Below are 21318 nucleotides of genomic sequence, written 5' to 3'. Positions count from 1 at the left end.
ACAAATTTCATATCTGATATGCAAAGCCAGGAATGCAGCTCACAGAGAAGCGAGGTGGAAGGCCAAATCTCTCCTGTAACACTACTAAACTGCAGAGTCACTGCAGATGTATTAAACTTCATAAATCCTTTTCCGCCATCACCAGATTTTTGTAGTATCTTACATTCGTGACCAAGAAGATAATTACACTCAAGCATAACAACCAGTGGACCTTTTGCCTCCCTGGAAGATAGAATACGGGGAGAAGGAGAAAGTTTAAGTGCTTTTTAAAAACCCAAGTGAAATTCTTGGGAACATACTTAACACACCAGCCACTCATTCCACCCTTACCTTTTAAGCCTGAGTCTTCAGTGCCCTCATATATTCTTTTTCTACCCTTACATCTCTCTTCTCAATGCACCTTGTAGTCCCTCACTCAAACAGGCTTCTATTTAGATGCAATATAAACTCTAAAATATTTTGCAGAATGAATACAACAAACATGGCAACATGTCAATCAAAAGTGAAACTGGCGATGCTCAAAGCAGCTGGAGAAGTATCTGCTTTATCTTGTGATTAAATAAACCATTCCAGCCTCTAACAATGACATTCATTCTGCCATGCTCCATTTGTGACGGATCACTTTTCAAAAGTGTTAACTCACAGCTGAGGAGACACAGTTTAATTCCTAACTTTGCTATGCTATTCCTGTGTGATCTTATGCCTAGTAATAATCTTTTTACGTTTTGGTTACTTCTCAGAATTGCAGAGATAATGATACATTGAGAGTCCCTGTTTTGCTTGGAGCAAAAAGCTGCACTGGGATCCAGCCAGACCCAAACTGGCAGAGCAGCTACCGAAAGCAATTAGAGCAGGAAGCAACTACAATGGTGTCGTAAGGCAGCTGTCTGTAGTTTTCACACCAAATTCTTCTCGTCTTCACACCAATTTTTCCATGACTATTAACCTCCCTTAGGTCTCTTACTTTCAGTGAGTTTGTTGTTAAACAGCAACAACAAAAGTAGCCAGGCACACGGCAGAACTGACATAACGTTTGGGCCTGTTTCATCCAACCATGTAGTAGCGAAGGGACCCACACCAGGGCAATGATCTCCCTCTGATGCTAGTGCAACCACCACCATTGATAAACGCATTCCTGCACTTACCAAATTCCGTAATGGGACCTGGATGAATTACCAACAGCTTTCTTCATATTTACAGATACCAGTCTCTCCAGCTTTTGTTTTCAGAAACTAGACAGCTTAAGCTCTACTAGTTACCTCTCTAATACAGTTCCACCACAACCTAGCAGACTTTCTCTATACCAGTTTCAGATCACGTTTACAAGTATGGATGACCAGAGCGTTATTCCATTTTCAGCAGAGGCCTAACCAGTACTTTAAAAATTATTTTGGTTTTATCTATGTCTTGAAAAAACTCTAATTGTAGCATACACAAGCCCTGTTCTCAGGCAGCAGAGATTATTAGGCAGTACAGGGCTTTCAATGACAACTAGTTCACTTGCTATATCATGAAAAGATGAACGTCTGAAATGATAATTGCAAATCAGATCCTGCCACCATCCCAGCTTAAGGTATAGTCTCAAACAGCTGAGTTAGTATTTGATGCAAATGAGGAAGCAGAAACATGCAGTGAGATGGTCCTTCCTCAAGCAGAATGAAAAAGGATTGAAAAGATGGTTAATGATGATGGTTAATACATTTAAAAACAACATTCTTTCTCAAATGGTTAAAAAATATATATTACATTAAAACTTGGCACTTTCAAGCAGTAGTTAAGTTGTTAAGACTAATACTGCATTTTTGTATGACATTAAAAAAAAGTGACATTTCTTACGTCCCACAGATATAAAAGATGTCTAACAAGCAGTAGAATTTTCCTTGAAGAGTGCTTTAAAATAATTTGCTGTATCCATTGTATGCACCATGGCTTACACCAAATTGAATAACAAAGATATTCTAGATTGGAAAAATCAGACTGGAGGCTTATGATGGCAGTGTCTTTGTTCAGATTAAATTAAGCATGTTCTCAAAGGCATTGAAGCAGGAACCTAGAGATAAGACTTTGTATGCTAACCGTGGATTAGATCTGGCAGCGAGTTTTTAATGAAGCCTTATTGAGGAGCACAAGATTATAGATGTTGCTGCTATTTAAATGTTATGTCAAAGGTAAATCAAATTAAGATACAGTGAATTTAGGCTTCTATTAGATGAATTGAGCTCCTCTGCTCTGTTTGAAAAGTGCTATATATGCAAATCTAACTAACCGGCCATGTGCCTTTATGATTGCTGTGATTTATTTAATTATTCGCTAATCACAAATAGATTCATAAGCGTTTAGCAAATATCTTTAAGTGTCTTTGCATCATCATCAAGTATCTGTGGAAAAGCAGACATTTACTGCTGCGCAGAGGCTGCAGGAGGTGCACAGCATCACTGCCTTCCTGGCAGAGCAGCTGGCAGTCCCCGGGGGGGTGGCTGGCAGTCCCCGAGGCTACCAGGAAGGGAAAAACAGTCACGGACTTGAGCTGCGGGCTAAGGCTGAAGCGGGTATCTGCTAAGGAGGTGTCTCGAGTTGCATTCTTAAGACCTGAACTCAAAAGAGATGAGCCAAGTAATTGTGGAACTGCTGCGGTGAATCAAAAACAATTCTGAGAAGAGTGGTGTAGTCCCTAGGATTTCCGGATTTAAAGTTCACTGGAAAAAAAAAAAAAAAAAAAAAAAAAAAAAAGGAACCAAAAATGCAGCTTCTGGGCCCTGCTGTATTACTTGCCTCCAAATCTTTGCCTCTTTCCCCAGCATCTGTCTCCCTCCAGGGATGTCATATATGTTTTGATCTTTGTAAACTACCTCAAAATAGGTATCATCCTCTTCTGTGGAAATGCTGCACTCTCCAGGATAATTGCAATCTTTATGTTGAAGATGCAATAATATATTAAAAAAAAAAAAAATTACACTATTCTTTAGTATTTGTACTTAATACCAGATAGAAGGAAGCAGGAATTTTCAGCACAGAGATGGGAGGAAGGAAAAAAAAAAAAAAAAAAAAAAAAAAAAAAAAGCAAGCAGTGCTAAAATTAAAGCTAAAACTCTAAAACTGCCAGAAGTGTTGTACAGAAAGTGGTGGCCCAGCAGACAAACAGTACTAAATAGCATGAGGGGACAAGGAATTGATGGAACGAGAGGAAAACTCATGTCAAAGGCCTAGATCAAAGAGCTTTATTCTTTCCAGACATTTATGTGCTTTTGAAATGGAGATCCCAGATCTCCAACACAGACACAGAGAACAACTATCTTCATTCCTCAGTCAGAAGGCAACTTGGTAAAGAACTGCTTGGCCAGATTATCATCTGTAATTTGCATTTATTGCCACGACAAGGTCTGAGGCACTGTACAAACATGAGACAACTTCTGCCCTTGTGCTTCGCAGACAGTGGGAACGCAGTGCAGCAGAGCATATCTAAAATATTTGGAAAGAGCAGAAGGTGGGAGAGATATCGAGGTGCAATGAGAGTATTCATTTACCATAGACCTGCGGTGTTGATAGCTGAACAATTTCATATCTTTTTAATTAACTGCTGAGTGACGGAAATACCTCAAATCATCTTCTGCCAATCTAATTCTGATGTCTTTGGGGCGGAGGAACACAAGAGGCTTCCTCAAAGAAGAGCAGAACTCTACATGTAAACTACAACTTTTATCACATCCCACATTTTTCTGGAAGTATGTGGTTTTGAATAGTAGTCAGAGGGTGACATTCACTACAGATTCGTATGAACTAGAAACAGAAATAAAAAGGAACAGATTCCTACTAGGTCCCTCCTATGTCACACTTACCATACAAGGCAGCACACCAGCACCACAGCCAGCATGAATTTTGTAGCAGAGCATTGCCATGGCTTTTATGGCCAAAACTGAATAAAACAAAATGCACAAACACACAGAAAAAAACAAATGTAATACCTATAGAATAACATCACTGTAACAAGCAGCAACAGATAGGAAAATGAGGTCTTAACATTATCTTCTTTCTCAGGAAACCCCACCATGTTTTTAATAAATTTTGCATTTATATTTTAACCGCAAATTCTCAAATGGGATTTCTGCAAACCCAGTAATCCCCCCCCTTCCTGATGGGACCTGTTAATGAATGCAGCGCTCACTGGGCTGGCAGCGTGGCATTGCCTGGGGACTCAGAGTGAGATGATTTGGATTTTTCCCCTTTATTTTCAGTACATGGGCCCTTCCCTTTTCAATCCTGCCCTATAGCTCCCCACTCCCCAGTGTCCTCACAGCTCAGCTGAAGCTCACCCTGACACCCAGTACCTTCTTTCTCACTGAGTCAGTTCCACATAAACCACACAGATTACCATATAAACATGATGGGGAGGCAGGAGATAGCAGTGTGGGCAGCACTTCTCCATCCTCGCCAGGCAAAGACAAGTGAGGCAGGAGCCTTATCTGGGCTGTGGACTGCCTCTGCTTAATTTTGCCTCCTCTTAAGAGGAGGATTAGTTAGTATTTTTGCTCAGCCACTTCCCCCCGGATGCTTTTGCTAAGGGAGATCAGAACAGGTTTAAAGCCACTTGAAATTGCTGCTTGTATTCCTACTGATACATATTTTTGACTCAGCGCTAGCTACCTAGCCAAAGAAATGAGGCACCTGAACTGCATTCTTTACTATTTTAAGATTTGTGGGAGAGCGATCCCCCATTTTTACTGAAGCTGCCCTTGAGACACGGAAGAAAACAGCATAAGGCACCCTCCACTCAAGGCTCTCGTAAGCAAAGCTTCCCCGTGTGTGGCAGGGTGACACCATCACACTTGAGGCCCGCAAACAGGGGAAAAAAATTCTTTTTCCTGTCTGACTCTGCTGACATCCCTCCAACCCAGAGGAAACAAGGTGCCACAACTAATGGAAGTCAAAGATAAGCATGAAGCATTAGGAAATTTTGTAAATATCACATCCTTCCTGAATTTCTATCAACCTGTTTGATTATGCTGTGTATGGGGAGACGTGTGATAGAATTAATCAGCCTGCTGGAGTGAATGCTAAAGGAACAGATGAGCTTTGGCAAGGCTGCTGCTGGCACTGAAAAAGAAAAACTGTGACAAAGAAAAAAAAATGCAGACCTAAATCCAGAAGCATGTCATTCAGAAAGTGAGATATGCCATGATTTATCACCGTAACAAAAATTGATGGCAACACAGATCTCCCATCTCAAAGTGTTGTCGCTGTATAGATTAAGAGTAGTATCTGTCATCAAGAAACAATGGCAAAAGAAATATGTTTGATAAAAGCAATTCTGTACTCTCTTGTAGACAGATAACACGTCTGCCACTGAAATGGAGGTAACGGATTTCTCTACAGCCCCATCTTCAGCAGCAAGGAAAAAAAAAAAAAGTGGTGTGACAAAAGGAAGCACACATAATTAATAACAGAAGAGCAAATCAAAGGAGTGGCTTTGCAAGGAGTGAGTAATATTTACCCCATTTCAGAAAAGTCCAGAGTGCATGATAGGAAGAGGATGCTTGCTTTGCCCCCAGAGAGTGACAGCACCGGCAGAGCGCAGCAGGCAGTGGCTTACCACTGCGGCCCACCAGGGCAGCTTTCCTTTTCAAAGAGTGAGCTTCTTTCTTCTCAGCTCAACAGCTGCTGCACACGGGGTCTCCAACATCATCTTAGCAGCTTGACTGTTGCATACAGAAAAAGCAATACCAAAACATAAAACATGTAACAACTTTAGGAACATTTTGCCAGCAGCTGACACAATGGAAAGCGCATCTCAAAACAGCAGGACAGCAGAGCAGAACAAAAACCATGGAGCCAGGACTACCATGTCATCTGGCACCTCCTTGCACCTCCCTCAATGCCGTTTCAGGTGTCGGCAGGGAAGGCCAAAGCATTTTATTTGCTAATTAAGGTTTCACATAATTCAAGCGCAGAACAGGCAAAGGAGATCCCCACATAGAAACCTGTCAGCCTTCCCCACCGTGCCAGCAGACTGATGTCTCAGTTCAGTGCTTTCACAATGCAGACAGCAGAATAACTCTGGACGTCTGCATACAAAAATCCGTACGCACACACGTCCTGCTGGCGTGCACGCTGCCACGGATGGCGATCCAAAAGTGACACCTCCCCACCTGAGCTAAGGATGCTGCAGACAGAGATAAGAAAGAGACGTTAAAATAACAGACCTCTGTTTTATGGTGTCAAATGGCTAATGATAGTGATTAAGGCTTTTACATTTCTTTACAAAGTGGTATTATCCGAGCTAGCGTCATGCCCGTAATCCACCCAGAGTCAACAACGAGCTCCTGATCGAGCCAACAGCACAACAAAAAAAGGTCCCACGGCTTGCCATCTGCTCAAACCACTACATCACACCTCTTTCTCCTCCATGCAGCACTAAGCCACAACAGGATGCAGATGACCAGATTGTGTAGCTGCCATTTCAGCTGAGCACCCGGTGGCTGTTGATGTGCTGAGAGTGGACTCTCAAACACAAGGCACGGCACACGGCCGTGGACAAGCAGCTCCCGTGGCGTTTCGCTTCACCACTTTTGTGGGCTGGTTGCACCCACAAAGCCAGGTAGAGCACTAGGGATTAATCAAATGTTTTGCCTGCTATGTTAAGCATTTATACGTGTTTTTATTATATAAAACATATTGTTTAACGATCCGTAAAAGCCTTTGGCACTCACTCACCCTTTGGTTAGAAGCCCAGCTACTCATATAAGCACATTTGGCCTAGCAGCTCCTTTCAACTATCAGAGCAAACATTAGGCCTGGACCATGGAGCAGATTCTTGAGCATCTCTCAGCAATGCATGACCGGCTCAGAGGGGCTGGAAGTTGCCAAATCGTTGCAGCTTGAAAAAGAAAATTGGTGCATTCAAGGAAGGGAGCAATTTGAAGTTGTTACAGAGCGCTTGGACACCACTGATGGGCAAGAGTTTTACCTCTCATTTCTCTTTCTCTTATCACTTCCCAGCTGTTTCTTCCACTTTCAGGTAGTTTCAGCGTATCCTTCCATTTTTACCCACATAGCTCACTAACAGCTTTCTAGTTGATTCTGCTGTTTTTAGTGCCGAGGTACCAGCTGTGCAACCCTGCAAGCTGGCGCATATATGACCTTGAATTTTTCCATGTAGCCAATCAGGAACTGTCTTCGCACAGCGTTTCCTATCTCCCAGAGAGCATCTCTCAATTTTCAGCATTAGACATATATCACTTTATAGCATCCAAAGCGTTGTGCGAACACGAGCCTGCTAGCACCAACAAAAATCACTCCTCAGCCAGCCTGTACCCTGTTATTGTCTATCAGCTCCTCCATTTCACTGAAGCCAGCCTGGGGAGTTCTTTTTGCTTGCTCCTCTGCAGGAATATTAAAACAGAATCAGAATGAAGGTAGCTGTAAATTTAATGTCACAGCTGGGAAACTGAAGGTCTTCAGATCACACTTTCTCCCCAGCCTTTTAATTGCTAAATTATTCTTGAAGATTTGACACAAGTCTTTCACCTTCCTATTTTCAGGCTATTAGCAAGAAAAACCAGACAAAAAAAAAAAACGCATAATTTTCATTAATCTGCAGAGCATGCACACAATGCTTAATTTCAAATGGATAAAATACTGCTAATTACTAGCGCATTCTAACAGTCCTGTGATTTTACAGGGAACTACGTCAAACTAAACCAAATTATGGGTCAGAACGTGCAAGTCTTTTTATCATTATCGCTAATTCCCTTTGTGGTTTATAACATCCTGAAGTGTCAGTCGTTTCTTATCCCTTCACCCTCCACCCCACCCCAAAATAAAATAAAAATAAAACCAAACCACGTGTCTTACCAGATTCTTTGAGCCTCTGGCTAGCACTGCTCAGCTGCTCCATAATTATTCATCACACTAGGTCCTGCAACAAGCCATTCACAGCATGCTCTTCTCACATTTTGTTTAAACACTAGATACAACAGCAGATACCGAAAAAAAAAACAGATTTTGAAGCAAGAGACACTGGAATTTGGGTGGAATCAGATGACTAAGAATTACTGTTCCCCTCAACACCACCACCCAAAAAATAAATAAATGTGTGTGTGTAAAAAAGGATTCTTGAGCAGGCTATGAAGTCTGCCTTCTTTTTCTGAATAAGCATTTCTAGACCCTGAAGTGCTCCATTTCTAAATATAATGCTGACCAATATGTTCCTAATTTCATATTGAACTGTAATTAAAATAATAGGAATGCTCTCTAAATAAGTTAGATCGCAACTTCCCGTGATGCTCTTCCAGATCCCAGGCTTTACCATCAGACCTACCAAAACCCCGCAGCACTTCCACCAGCCACATCCACAGGTCCTCCCCTGGCCTCCCCAGCAGTCCAGCCCCACTGTTCCTGCAGCCCCCCATTGCCTCTTTCCCTGCAGGTGAACTCGGGCCCCAAAAGACAGAGGTGCTCACCCCGTATCTGCACGGCACCCGGCACAACAGGCTCTGGTCATCTGGAGCCCTGGCAGTCAGTAATACAAGCAGTAAGTCACCAAACCCAAGTTTCTCTGCAGATCAGTGTTACATCTCGTGCCTGCCATAAACGGCATAAAACACACCTCTTTGCATTCCAGCACGTTGTGGAAGAACATTAAAGCACTTAATATATTATTTAAGCCAGTTAAGCTAGATAGCACAACTGCAGTAATTAGCAACAATTCTCCAAATCCCCATATGCCAGACAAAGGATCGTGTTTAGTATTTTCAGGCTGGTAGGAGGGAATCAGAACATTGCAGAAATTAAATGGCACACACTGCTTTTTTCCCCTCTGCCTATCTCAGCAGAGCCTACGTTTCACTACAGCTACCCCACTGCAGCATCAATACAAGAGGCTGAAACCCATCACACAAACAGGGCTGGCCTTTATTTCTGTATTATTTTAAGCATAACAGGGTGCTCAATGTTTTAAGAAAGAAAAAATATGCCGCTTCTTTTGAAAGCTACATTCTGTAGGCTGGAGGGGGATTTCCTTTCTTTTCTTTTCAAATTAAAACCAAAAATAATTTTATAAAAACCGCCCTCAAACCCAAACCTGACTTCCTCTGGAAAATCCATGAGCTGAGGTAAGCACTGAGTGGAATTGTAAAAATCCCCCAAGCAGCAGCCGCCCACCTCGCACCCGGGGTCGGGATGGGGCAGCACGGTGCGGGTACGGGGCCGGGAGAGGAGGCGCCAGGCGGGATGAGCAAGGAAAGGGCATCGGTCAGGTTGGAGCAGAGGGATGGGACACGGGTGCTGCCAGCAGACTGAACCCCGCTACCCCGGCTCACGTTGCATGCCCAGGAGCCCCGTCACACCGCGCGCCAGCAGGCAGCCAGCCCGGTGGCACAGGTTGCGCTGGAAATGAGCCCAGCGCGGTGCTCCTGTGCAAACAGCGAGATCACAACAGCCAGGTACCAACACCTTCTAAAGGAGCAGGGAGGAGGTGGAAAGAAAACGCAGATTTGGGATCCTCTGCCATAATTAGAGGCGTTGAAACCAAAGGTGCCACGGCTCGGAGAGGGGACAGACCTGATGCAGGATCCTGGCTCCAAGCCCCAGTTGCTCCGACCAGTTGTTGTTTTCCATCCTCTTTGTATGGGCAGATACAACACGGCAATTTTTTTTTTTTTTTTTTCCCTGCTGGGTTGTTCGGAGAAAAGCCTCAAGACTGAAAACTCAGACAGTAGAGAAGAACCCCTTCTGGTGGTCAGCCATTTATTTCTCTATTGCAGAAAGAGGAAAATCCCTTTTTTGTGTTCTGTATTTTGTATTATTTTTACTTCATGAGTTATTATTTTATTCCTCACCATTGCAAAGAGGTTAATCTGGCGGGGGACCAGCGCTGTGCCAAGGAGGACTGGCAGCACCGGGGCGCTCCGTGGAGAGGTGCTGCTCCTTGCCCAGCTCAGTGCTGTGAGCTCTGAACCCACGGGGTTTTTCCCAGAAGATTATTTTCATTATAACAGACTGAAAAAAAAAGCATCACCAACCCAAAGGCAACCTTGCTTGGATGGGCATTTCCATACCAGGCTGCTTGCCTCTGCTTTGAGCTTTTTTTCCTCTCACATCAAGACTTCGAGAGCTCCTGGGTTTCCCACCCAGCTGTGCCTTTTGTCTCTCAACCCTCTCCTTCCCCATGCAACACTTACTTCTCCCACCTCTCCCTCAGTCCTTTCTGCACCCTGCCTCTCTATTGCGTGCACCTTTAAGGCTCGTATTTTCAATGCCTCTCTGCACATCTCGCTAATCTCGTGCCACATTCCTGGGCAGAGCTGACCTTTGGGCACAGCCGTGCCAGCATCATCATTTTCCAGGCTCCTCTGTTGCTAAGATGGGGGGCAAAGTTCTTAAGGAGGGGAAAGTGGGCAAGGAGCTAGCACCTGGCACAATCCACGCTGCATCAGAAAACAGATTAACAGAGGAAGTTAGATTGCTTTCACTATGAAGCCACCCACCTTGGTCCAGATTTGATTTTAGAAGCAGCAGCAAAGGGAAATGTTTATTAACATGCCATTAACTATGCATATTTCGATTTGCATAAGCCAAACAAACACTGCAGAAGTGCAGTAAGAAGGAAGGCCTGTAACTGTCCCGTTCGTCACAGTGTGAAGGAAGCTGATAACGCTCTTTCAGTTCCTGAGGACTTCAAGCAGCTTAAAAAAACAAACACAAAAACAAGTGATATGACATCAGCAAACACCAGTAAGTGTCCTAACATCAGACTGGATACCTAAAGGCAGAAACTCAGCCAGAAACCTGCTGAAGCATAAAATAAAGTAAGAACACACCAAGATACATCTACTGACAGTGAAGAACCAGCACACGAGGCTGGTCACCAGTAGCTTTGGGTGCTGAGGAAGGTTCAGCTGTGCCTTCCAGAATGCAAATACTTTGAACGCATCTGGTCAGACTTTGCAAGAAGAGAGAGAGGGGGAAAGGGATGCAGACGTGGTTGTGGCTTTGTGTTCAACAACCACAGCTTCATGTTCAACATGCCCCTGGTCACAAATAGTGCTTGGGGTCTTTAACACGTTTACTCAGACAAGCAATTAAAAAAACTCCCAGCACTTAACAAAAAGGGACTCCTATGGCATATGACGGTGTCTCTACTAATGCCACATACGAACAATAACGAGGCCCAGATTCTCTTTTGGATCTCTTCCCCTGACACAAGGGTTATTAACTTGAGCTGTGTTTATTGGCATCCAGCTGCAGGGTGGACAGGTCTCCAGTTGGCTGTGAAAGTTTGCATCATCCTTAAGCACGAGGAAAGGAATTTCCAGATCCAATTAGCGAAGCCTCCACCCCTACCGGCTGAGCAGTCGTGCTGAGTATCATTAATCACTCTATCAAACGAGGCGTTCACCATCCACTTGGTAGAAACAGGTTACTGAAAACAGTCCTCACTGCAACTCCTTTTTAGTATCACATCGCAATACGTCCGGCAATGCTGCTTGGGTTTTATATTAAACTAAACCACCTGTACACGCAGTTGGGTTAAGCATAATGTAAAGTCCCTGTATATTATCTGCAGCTATCACTCTCCTTCCCTGTGACCTACCACTGAATAAATATTGCATCAGACACCTGCATTTATTGTATGCAACCTGACTCATCAAATCACATGTTGTTTTCATGCCAAATCTGCATAAAACAGCAAATAGCAGCATGAGCAGGGTATCTTCACAAACGTTTCCTTTTTGGCTATGTGCCCAGTCTTGCACTGGAAGAGCTGCTTTGCAAGAAAGGTCGCTTACTGTTTGCGCTTGCACAGCTCCTGGAAGACCCAAGCCCTCAATAAATTGCAGCAATGACTCTTCACAGAAGAGCTGTCAGGGGAAGAGGAGCAGTTTTCCCCGAGGTGTACTGTTGCAGCAACGTGTTTGACTGGCACTTGGGCTCCCTTCCCTTCACTAGAGGAAATATGAGATGCATAACCTATTTGTACTCCTGACTTTTACCCATCCAACTGGAACATTGTTTCAGAGGATTCCTGACCTCAAGCAGGCAACATAATCCGGTAGATTTACATAGATGTGGTCTGGGTTATGTTATCTTCAGCACGATAGGCCTCAAAGTAGAAATTAATGTTGTCTTGCAGGGCGGCAGGGGAAAGGAGACGACCACAGACTGGTGAAGGCTCAGAGGCATCCCTTGTGCCTGACCTCACTGGAGTGGACTCACTCAGCAGGCCTTACGTGATGCACAAAATGAACTGAAGGCTGACTCGGTGCTAACAAAAACATTCAAGAGGCAGGGAAGGTTTATAGCTCGGTGGTCAGGGTACAGTTTGAGCATTATACAGTTCAACAGTGGAAAGGGGCATTTTGCAGACTCAGCTTCTTAGTTCCCTGCTCTGCTACTGTACCAAGTAATGCTGGAGAAGGCTGCTAAGATCACTGCTCTGCTGTGAGCCTGGTTAATGGACAACACCTAAATACAGCGAGATCCTCAGATGAAGGCTTTCCAGGGAAGTCCACCTGAACCTCCTGCTGGAGGATTTATGGCTTTGGCTGTGCTCCGAGTGCAATGCATGCCGAAAGGTGGAACAAAGACTGGGATTTACAAGGGGAACCAAAGGCCTTCTCCGTCCTCTGAAACATTAAGTGTTCTCTTGATAAATCAGGAGAACCTCTCCAGACTGTAGTCACATGCCTGTGGAGGCTGTAATCTCCCAAGTACACAAGATACGGGCGTGCAAATATGGGTTATGCCTATGCTAACAACCGGTGTACGTCCCTGGGGCTCCTGAATGGCCTTTAATCTACCTGCTACCATGTGTTAAAGCCTGCGCTGATGCAGCTTTACTGCTCTTGGTGCTCCTGTTTGCTGTGACCATGTTGCCCTTCAGCACCTTGACTTGAGAGCTGAGGACACAGGCTGTCAGCTTCCTGGTGTAAACTCTGGAGGTGAAAAGGAGAGGAGCTGCCTGCCACACCGGGGACTGGTGTCATGATTGCAGGCAAAAGAGAAGCATTGGCAACAGGTGTTGAGGAGCCAAGTGCACTTTCAACATCCCCTTCGCCAACAACACCTCCAACGCAGTCCTTGCAAAACCCCAACGCTCACATAGGTAACGCTGATCCATGCTATCGTGACTCCTCCGCTCTGCTATGCAGTGACCTTGGCTCATGTTAAGTAACACATAACATACCTTAAAATCTTAGTACAGACTAAATAAGTCATAACATACCTCAGAGGGTCAAAGCAAACCTAGCTGCAAAGTGCTAGGAGGTGATTGTCCTTGGCCTGCTCAGCGCCAGCCCGTGTGAGGCTCCCACGTCAACGAGCTGACAGCGAAACTTCAGACATGGGGGTGGTGGAAAGCAAACAGAGGGAGAAACACCACCACCATCTTACGAGGTTTGTCTTAGCGGATTTTTGTCATTACTGAATTCAATCACAGGTAAAGGACTGAAAACAAGAACCTATCCAGCTTCAAGACCCCTCATCAGGACACGGTGGTTGCTCCACCAGAAGCGTCCGTCCTGCTGCCCCAAACAGAGCCCAAGCCTCTTCATGCTGTGCCCAGGGGTCCTCAGGGAGAGGGACCCTTGTATGGCCCTCAGGATTACTCCTGGTGCCAGAAGCAACCTGGCACAGGAGCCCAGCTGAATCACAGCTGCAGCAATTACACTAATTGTCCAAGGGACAAAACAATTGCACTTGTCCAACTGGTCAGGGCATGACAGCAGCCTGACACATTTTTATTTGTGAAAGCATTTTGCCTTGAAGTAAGTTTCCAAAACAAATTCCACTCAACTTCAAGCCTTTCCAGTCTTCTTCCTGGGAAGAGCAATTTATTCGTGTTTTAAAACAGAGCTTTAAGAGATGCTACCCAGAAGAGCTGCATCTCGCTGTGGGTGGCTTCCACCATCACCTGTTAGGGAGATGCCCCCAGATTTCCCTTACACTGCAGTGGGAGTTGTGGTCTCTGCTCTAAGAAGCAACATGCACAGCACCTGGGGGAAAACCCAGGGGTTTCAGCCCATTTCCTTAGAACCACAATTCAATGGCAGAGCTGATTGGGAGAGGTGACTCTGCCCTGCAGGACTGTCCCATTGTGACAGCGCCGTTCCGGGCAGTGCCCCAGCTGTTCCCATGGCTGGTGGAACTTGGAACCGGTATCCGGGCCCCCGGTTACCCCAGTGCGCTTTGGTTCAAACACGGCTCCCGTGGCCAACTTGCCCTTCCCACCTGGTGCGAGCAGGAGGCGAGGGGTCTGCGTCCCATGGAGAAGATGGGCAGCAAAACAGGGGCGGCTGGGGACAACCCGGCTGGGCAGGCCAAGGTGAGCAGGGGCAGGGGCACGGTGAGAGCAGAGGCCGGCCTCAGCATCACTTCCAAAACCTCTTCGTAAATCGAGTCCTAAACCAGAAGGGATCTTCCCAGGGAGCAGAGCACACACAAAATGGAAGAACTGCTCTTCCTACATGCTTTAAGAGGCACCATAAACTTGTGTTTAAGTTGATCGTACAATCATTGCTTTCAAAAAAAATGAGTGGAGAAGTTACCTACAGAAACATTGCTGCAGGGAAAACCGACACCCTGTGCGAGAGATAATTCCCCCTGGACCTGGGACATGCAAACCCAGTGGCTGAGGATTTTGCTTTGCTTTCCAGCCAGCTGTGCAGCTGTCCATAGAAGCTGTGTGTGGAGCAGCGCCGTGTTACACTGAGCCCACTGTAGCTGTGATTTCCACTTAGCAAGCGGATGCCAGCCCTTGTTTGATGGATGCTATTAGGAACGAGTGACCATTGTTTACCTTGTAATTTATTAGAGGTAGGGTTTCCAAAAGGGATTTACAGTAGGTGGCCAATTCTTATGGACTTCTAATTATAATTGAGTACCTAGCTTCATTAAGCACCTCTGAAAACTCAAGCTGAAATGCTTTTGGCAGGAAGAGAAATGCTTCTGAGCCTTAGGATAGGGTTTGCCCTCAGCAATGTTTGTAGGAGAGGACGGAGGATTGGCACCAACAGGCGACTAACCTGCAGCTTTGGCACTTCGCAGGCCACCGAGGGGGATGCGGCTGGCAGCAGGGGCGAGGCAGCCCCCAGGACAGGCAGCTCGCACGCTGCGCCACGCAGGACCCCGCTCGTCAGCTACGTGGCCGGCCTCGATCGGGACACCTTCAAAATTGTGAGATACTAAATAGACTTCAGTGGTAGAGAGAAAAAAAAATAATCAGTGGTAATTCAGGTTGTTGAGAGAGAGCAAAAAGCAGGATAAATCATCTTATTGCAGCTTTCCTCCATGTCCGGATGTTAACCTCATTGCTGTTTTCCAGTTAACTGGACATCACACTGAGTTAAACAGCCACCCCCACCAAAAATCACACTTTACATACACCACCAGGTTTTTGGAAACACAAACTGCAATCTTTATCATTTCACATGACACTTTGGTGGCGTGGTTCAGCAATATTATCGGCACCATGGCCCCAAAGCTCCATCTCACACCTCTGCCCTGCACGGGGACATCCTGCCCACCCGCTCCCACATCCTGCATTCCCGGTGCACAGAGGCATACCCACACACAGCCTGGTCACAGATCAGAAGTGGAAAAAAACAAACAAAAAAAAAAACAACACTATGAGGAGGGGCAAAAAGGAGGGCGTGCAGATGCAGCATTGGCTCTTGCATCACAAGCTGATGTTTGCACCATCCCAGGCACGGCCACAGGAAGCAGCAGCGTGCGAGTTCCCTTTCCCTCCCTGCAGAACAGCTGTCTTGTAGCCTGAAGTTAATATTTCACCCTGTGATGTCAGAAGGGAATTCCCAGAGGTGGAAATCCCTCAGTTCCCTTCCAAAGGCTATGCCCAGAGCATGGTAAACCGGGGGAGGTGCAGGATGGGCTCTTGTGGGGCAATGGGAACCTCTTGCAAGGAACCTGCTGAGGTCCACTCCATCTCCCCTATCCCTATGCAATACACTCAGACAACACTTCCCCAATGATCCCGGCTCATTGGGATCACCTTAATCAGCTCATTTAACAAAAAGCAGCACCCGAGCCCCCAGCTGAGTGCTAAGTGCCTATTCCAACACTTCCCTTACAGTGCAAGGAGTTCCTGAGGCCCTTTAAGAAGTCTCTCAGGAAGCTGCGTTTGCCCCAGCACCTCCCCAAGAAGAGAAAAGTGAAGTACACAAAGGAAAGCCTGACCATAATCGGGGACCGCATCAACATGTTTCTTCAGCAGCACTGCAGAGCCTCGGAGGTCAAGCACTGGAAGACGTAAGGTTTTGTCCTCTTACTGGGCTGGTGGTCCTGCACCGGCGATGCTCCTGGCTAGATGGGCTCCCATGGGGAATTTAGATGCAATTTGGCCCTGCATTTCCAGGCACTGGGCAGGTTGGGTGTCTGCTGGAGACTGGTGCTTCCCACGCTTAGGGAAGGGCTGTTCTTCAGGAGCTTATAAGCCTCAGGAAAAAAAGAAAAGAAAAAGAAAAACGTCACGCACAGGTACAGCAGTGGTCTCCCTCCACTAGCCAGAACCAGCACTAGGAAGGCCTGAAGTCCATGCTCATGTACACCATCCCTGTGTCTTTTCCCCAGAATGATGTGGAGGTTCGTCTCCCTCTTCTCAGAGAATGACGAAAAGCAGCTGCAGAAGCTGTATAAGTACATCAAGAGCAACAGAATGGACAAGTTTAAGGTAAGCCAGCAGGAAAGGCAATGCCCCGCAAGGTGTCCCTGCTGCACTCACCTGAAGGGATGACCACAGCGTGCAGGGGCTCAATCCACGCCAGAGGGGAAACCTGCACTGTGCAAGTAGTTGCCTGCCAGAAGGGCACAAACCCTGTGGGCATTGCCAGTTCCCACCACGGTGCGGACACTGAGCTGTTGCAGTGGCTGGTGCCAGCACCTGGAAGCTGAGCTCATGGCCCCAGCACCACGGCTTCTGATTTTTGGGGCTGTTCACTGATCCCGTGTTCCCAGCCATGTTTACAGACCAAATCTGATCCCTGGACTTATCTAGTGACACAGGAGTTAAACTTTGAAACAAGTAACTCATTCAGGTGAAGCCAGTGTTTGCTAAGGCTTATTTCTGTGCCTGAGCATCAGCTCCTCACCCAAGGAAGCTGCAAGCAAGGGTTTCCAGAGAACCCCAGCCCTGAGGGTTTAAACCACATGAGCACACTCACAGCCACCCATAAACATCCCCTGAGCAAAGGCTGAGAGCACCAGGAAGTTCAAAGGTCCATAAGAAACACTTAAAGTTTATTTAAAAAAAATTAAAAACAGACCCACAGTTTAAAAAAAAAAAAAAAAAAAAAAAAAGTTAACTGGGAAAATGTTTTGAGTAAGTTCAAAAAGGCACAACCCTGTGTAGGAACCAGGCACTGCTCTGTGTTATAAAGGGCCGCAGTCATCTGGCTGCTGGCAGCAACGCGGCCGTAAATAAGCGGCGGCTGCAGGTGAGCAGCTGCCTCCTTTCCCTTTGCAAAGGGGCAACCAGCTGTGCAGCTTTTCTTTTAGTTGATGGCAAAATAAAACCATCTACTTGTCTTTAGGGCTCCAAAAAGGCACTCCAACAATGAGGAAATTAACGTAAAGGAAAAATAAAATATCACGTTGCTAGCAGGAGACACCCGAGATTAATTGGGAATATGAAAAAAGCGAGTCCAAATGAGGGCAGCCGGGTGGTGATGGGTGTTGGTGCTGCCTTCAGTTCACCACAACCTCAGAGAATGACCCGAGCCTGGCTCCCAGCACCTCAGAGGCTCGGCTGGGCCCAGGACGTGGCCTCTGCTCAGCAGCAGCCATGGTGCCAATGGGCCTGGCCTCGGCCTATGCAGCCACCCCGAGCAGGAGGCAGCAAACACCCCAAAAAACAACCAACCAAAAGCCCTCCCCATTCCACTTCGTTAAAAAAAATAATAAAAAATAAATAAATAAAAACGGACATCAGCATCTCCCTGGGGAGGAGAAAAGCAAGTGGAGGTGCCAAGCGTTAGCTGTGCAGGAGCAGGGTGTGAGCACCCCAGGCCCTGCCAGGGCTGCTCCGGACGAGGCCTCCTCCAAAAAGCAGCAACAAACCCAACCCCGGCCGTTATGTAACGGCTGACAAACGCCTTTTGTTATGCAAGACGAGTGGGAGAAAAGCAGCATCTCTGCCCTTCGTGGGGAGGGAACTGCAGCAGCTCCCTGCTCCAGCACAAACAGCAGGCTGCGGGTCCAGGGGGGGACAGAAATAGACTGTTTGGAAACGCCTCGTTATTTAGATGAGTGGGCATAAAAATACAGAATCAATATGCAATTAGTAAGTGATTGAGGTTGGCAGCGTGGTAATTTGATAATTTTGAGAGTTTTATTAGAGAGAGGCTGGCAGAGCAGCCATCCATTAGCCTTACTCACCAGACTTCTTAAAGGTGGATGGAAATCTATTATCCTGTTCCCTCACATGTGAGCTTTTAGGCCCTTTTTTAAAAAACAAACTTAAAGAGCCATGACATTTGAATTTGAACACTGGTCCCAGCTCAGTTTATAGACTTACTGAAAGCATCAGAGCAGCCCCACTTCTTGGCACAGAGCAGAACAGAGCCACACGTCCCTGCATGATCCACTAGCTCTCGTACGCTGCCAAAAGCTCTTTCACTGTGGGAATTAGCCCCATTCCTCAGTCCAACTTAGTCTGTGGGAGCGAAGAAATACCTGAAGCCCTAGAACATCAGGGAAAAAAAAAAAAAAGAAAAAAAAAAGCGATCAGCGTGACCCTAGCAACACAAACCCAACCTTTTTCCCCTGGCATCTCCTACCTAGGAGGATGCTGTCACTCTCCCACCGCAGTGCCATTCTGTCACAGGGACCGCTGCCCCCAGCCATCCCAGTGCTCCAAGCACCACAAGGCGACAGTGACATCCAGTGGCAGCGCACACCCATCCCCACACAGGCACCTCCCGCAGCACCAGGGCTCAGCACCCACATCCCACTGCACACCTCGGCCTTGGTCCAAAAAATGGCCACTAAACAGCACCGCCAGCTGCCCACCGCCTTCCAAAGGGCCTGGGAAACGCTGATCCTCTGGAGAGCACACCAAGAGGGATTCTTGCATTAAAACACAGGGGTTGGGTGCCCAGATGCTGAGGTTCCCAGCCCACGTGGGTCTGTGAAGGTCAGTGGGGATCCCACGTCCAACAGAGCTCATGGCACAACCACGGGGCGATGGTTTGTGGGGCAGCACGGGTATTTCTCACTCACTGCCACCCCACAGGGCCGTGGTGAAGCAAGAGTTGTTGCCCAAGCATGAGTCAGTGTTTGGTCATCTAAATATCCTTAGAAGTGTTTTTTTTGGTTTGTTTGTTCTTTTTAAGCTGTTATGCTGTCCATCAGAAAGCACAGATTCAGTTCCAGGAAGAAACCTGAGTGAAACAAGCAGGAGTGGCCCTACAACAGCTGAAACCTCGATGGAGGTACCAGAGGCGTCCAGGAACAACCAGGGCACAAACCAGGACACAGTGGCCATCACCACGAACGCACCCACCGGGGCACAGCCCAGTGGTGAAAACAATGGCTGAGGTATTGCTGCTGGGAGCTTGGGGCCCATGGGCACGGCCAGGGACAGCATTGCCCTGTTCAGGCAGAGCCACCCACACCTGGCTTTTTCACAAAAACAATCAGCCGGTGAAGATGCAAGCGGTGGTGGGGCTGGAGAAGTCAGGCAGGTTGAACTGCTGTCTCAGAGGAGACGCACAAATAGGAAAAACAGCAGGAGAAACTGCTCTAGCATAAGGCACTGAGGCAGCAGAAGACATCCCTTTGGTGGCCCACGCCAGGGGAGGTTCATTAGCACATTTTTGCATAGCAGTCGGGATGCTCAGAGCATGCTTGTGGTTTGCCTTTGGGCCCATCCCCACAAAGCCACGCACGCTCTCGGCGTGGAGCAGAAACGCCGACCAACCTGTCGCAGGTGCACTTGCTAACCAGAGCTCCTGGCAGCCTGGCTGGTGAGCCCAGACCCTGCCATACACAAACCCTGAAGAAGGTAGGAAAAAGGGACATCGGGGCAATTGTTGGCAAGGTCAGCTCTGCCACAGACAGGTGCCACAGTCTGCCCACAGAAGGATTTGGCCCACACACACCAGTTTTCAAGCTGCTAAAATGCAGCCACGTGTCCCGTGGGAGTGCTCCTGCTCACAAACCATCTTGCTTTTCACTTCCTTTCTCCCAAGACTCTCTATTTCCCTCTAAAAGAGCCCAACCTGCTATCAGATTGTTACATATCATAGCTGGTACATATGTAACAGCTAAATTTTACCCATTTAAAATCCAAACTGGTAAAACGGAAAGTCAAAAGCCAGGAACTAGCTAGACAGCATGGTCTGGGAGGTGAGCAGGAGTCCCACACTAACCCCCGGCTCTGCAGCTCCAGGCAATCCTCCTCCCCCTGTCTGCTCCACTGCAGAAACGGAGCAAACAGATCCTGCCGAGTTCCTACAGTGAGAAACACACCAGAATCATACAGCACGTGCAATACTGAAATGTTAGGAAGGTGTCAAGGTTTGGGGGTTGCTGGTTGCCTGAGAGCCTGGGTGGTGAGGGTCTGTCCGAAGCAGCCCTGTGCTCCCATCTGCCTGGCGGGGATGCAGAGGGGCAGCGGCTCCTCAGGGGACTCGGCCTGGCCCTCCCACTCACTTTGTGTTCTTTGCTTTTAAGGTTCTCACGGACAGCTCAGACACCCACAGAAAGGAATTAATCTGGGATCATCACCCAGCACCCTAGGTAGAAAGTATGCAATAAAAAGTCCTCATGGTTTCCTGAAACTGTAAAATACTGCATTACTTGCAGCGTCATAGCAACAAGCTTTGACCCAAGCAAAATGAAAATGACGTTATTTAAAAATCATGTGATCTTATTCATCCTTAGGCTGGAGTTTCCTAGCAGCTGTGCACCAGCATTAAGGCTCCATTAGGGATGCGTAAGCATCAGGCCTACCTTTACTACGTTTTTCCTTTTGTACAAAACCTAAGAATGGAAGAGCAGCGTGTGGGAAGAGGCAGAGAGCTCCACCTTTCCTTGCTATGGAAGGAAACCTCGTCTGACAAAGGCAGAATCTGTTCCCCATTAGTTCCCATGCAAACACACACACAAACCCTCCACGTGGCCAGCAGCCACACTGACCTGGGAGGAGAGACCAAAAGAGGAAGAGGCTGGGGTATGGAACATACTCTGGTACATAAAAAAAAAAAAAAAAGTTTCCTAACTTCCACACATACACACATGCTATTTCAAACTGTCCCAGGCTCATAAAGCCCAGGAGCCAGCACAAAGTCGGCGGGCCTGGCAGACACT

The 21318-nt window shown here is 46.9% G+C and overlaps 1 protein-coding gene and 1 long non-coding RNA gene across 2 annotated transcripts; one reads left to right on the top strand and one right to left on the bottom strand.

Moving 5' to 3' along the window:
* Positions 1-5833: 5833 nt before the first annotated feature.
* Positions 5834-10812, bottom strand: LOC311421545. The gene is made up of 7 exons (XR_014684900.1): positions 10482-10812; positions 9556-9749; positions 8457-8505; positions 7849-7960; positions 6962-7376; positions 6709-6871; positions 5834-6157 (listed from the first exon to the last, which is right to left on the bottom strand). It is a non-coding gene; the product is annotated as an uncharacterized lncRNA (long non-coding RNA).
* A 2166-nt stretch (positions 10813-12978) lies between these two features.
* Positions 12979-20792, top strand: CHCT1 (CHD1 helical C-terminal domain containing 1; the record flags this gene model as incomplete). Its single annotated transcript, XM_084493449.1, has 6 exons — positions 12979-13099; positions 14078-14317; positions 16059-16260; positions 16582-16681; positions 19341-19545; positions 20683-20792. The coding sequence occupies 5 exons, from the start codon at positions 12979-12981 to the stop codon at positions 19542-19544; spliced, it is 867 nt and encodes a 288-aa protein (XP_084349575.1). The 3' UTR covers position 19545; positions 20683-20792.
* Positions 20793-21318: the final 526 nt, after the last annotated feature.

The sequence above is a fragment of the Aythya ferina genome (assembly GCF_964211825.1).
Source record: "Aythya ferina genome assembly, chromosome: 19".
Taxonomy (NCBI): domain Eukaryota; kingdom Metazoa; phylum Chordata; class Aves; order Anseriformes; family Anatidae; genus Aythya; species Aythya ferina.
Note: the sequence above shows the minus strand (reverse complement) of the source record. Positions and strands in the feature narration are given on the sequence as shown.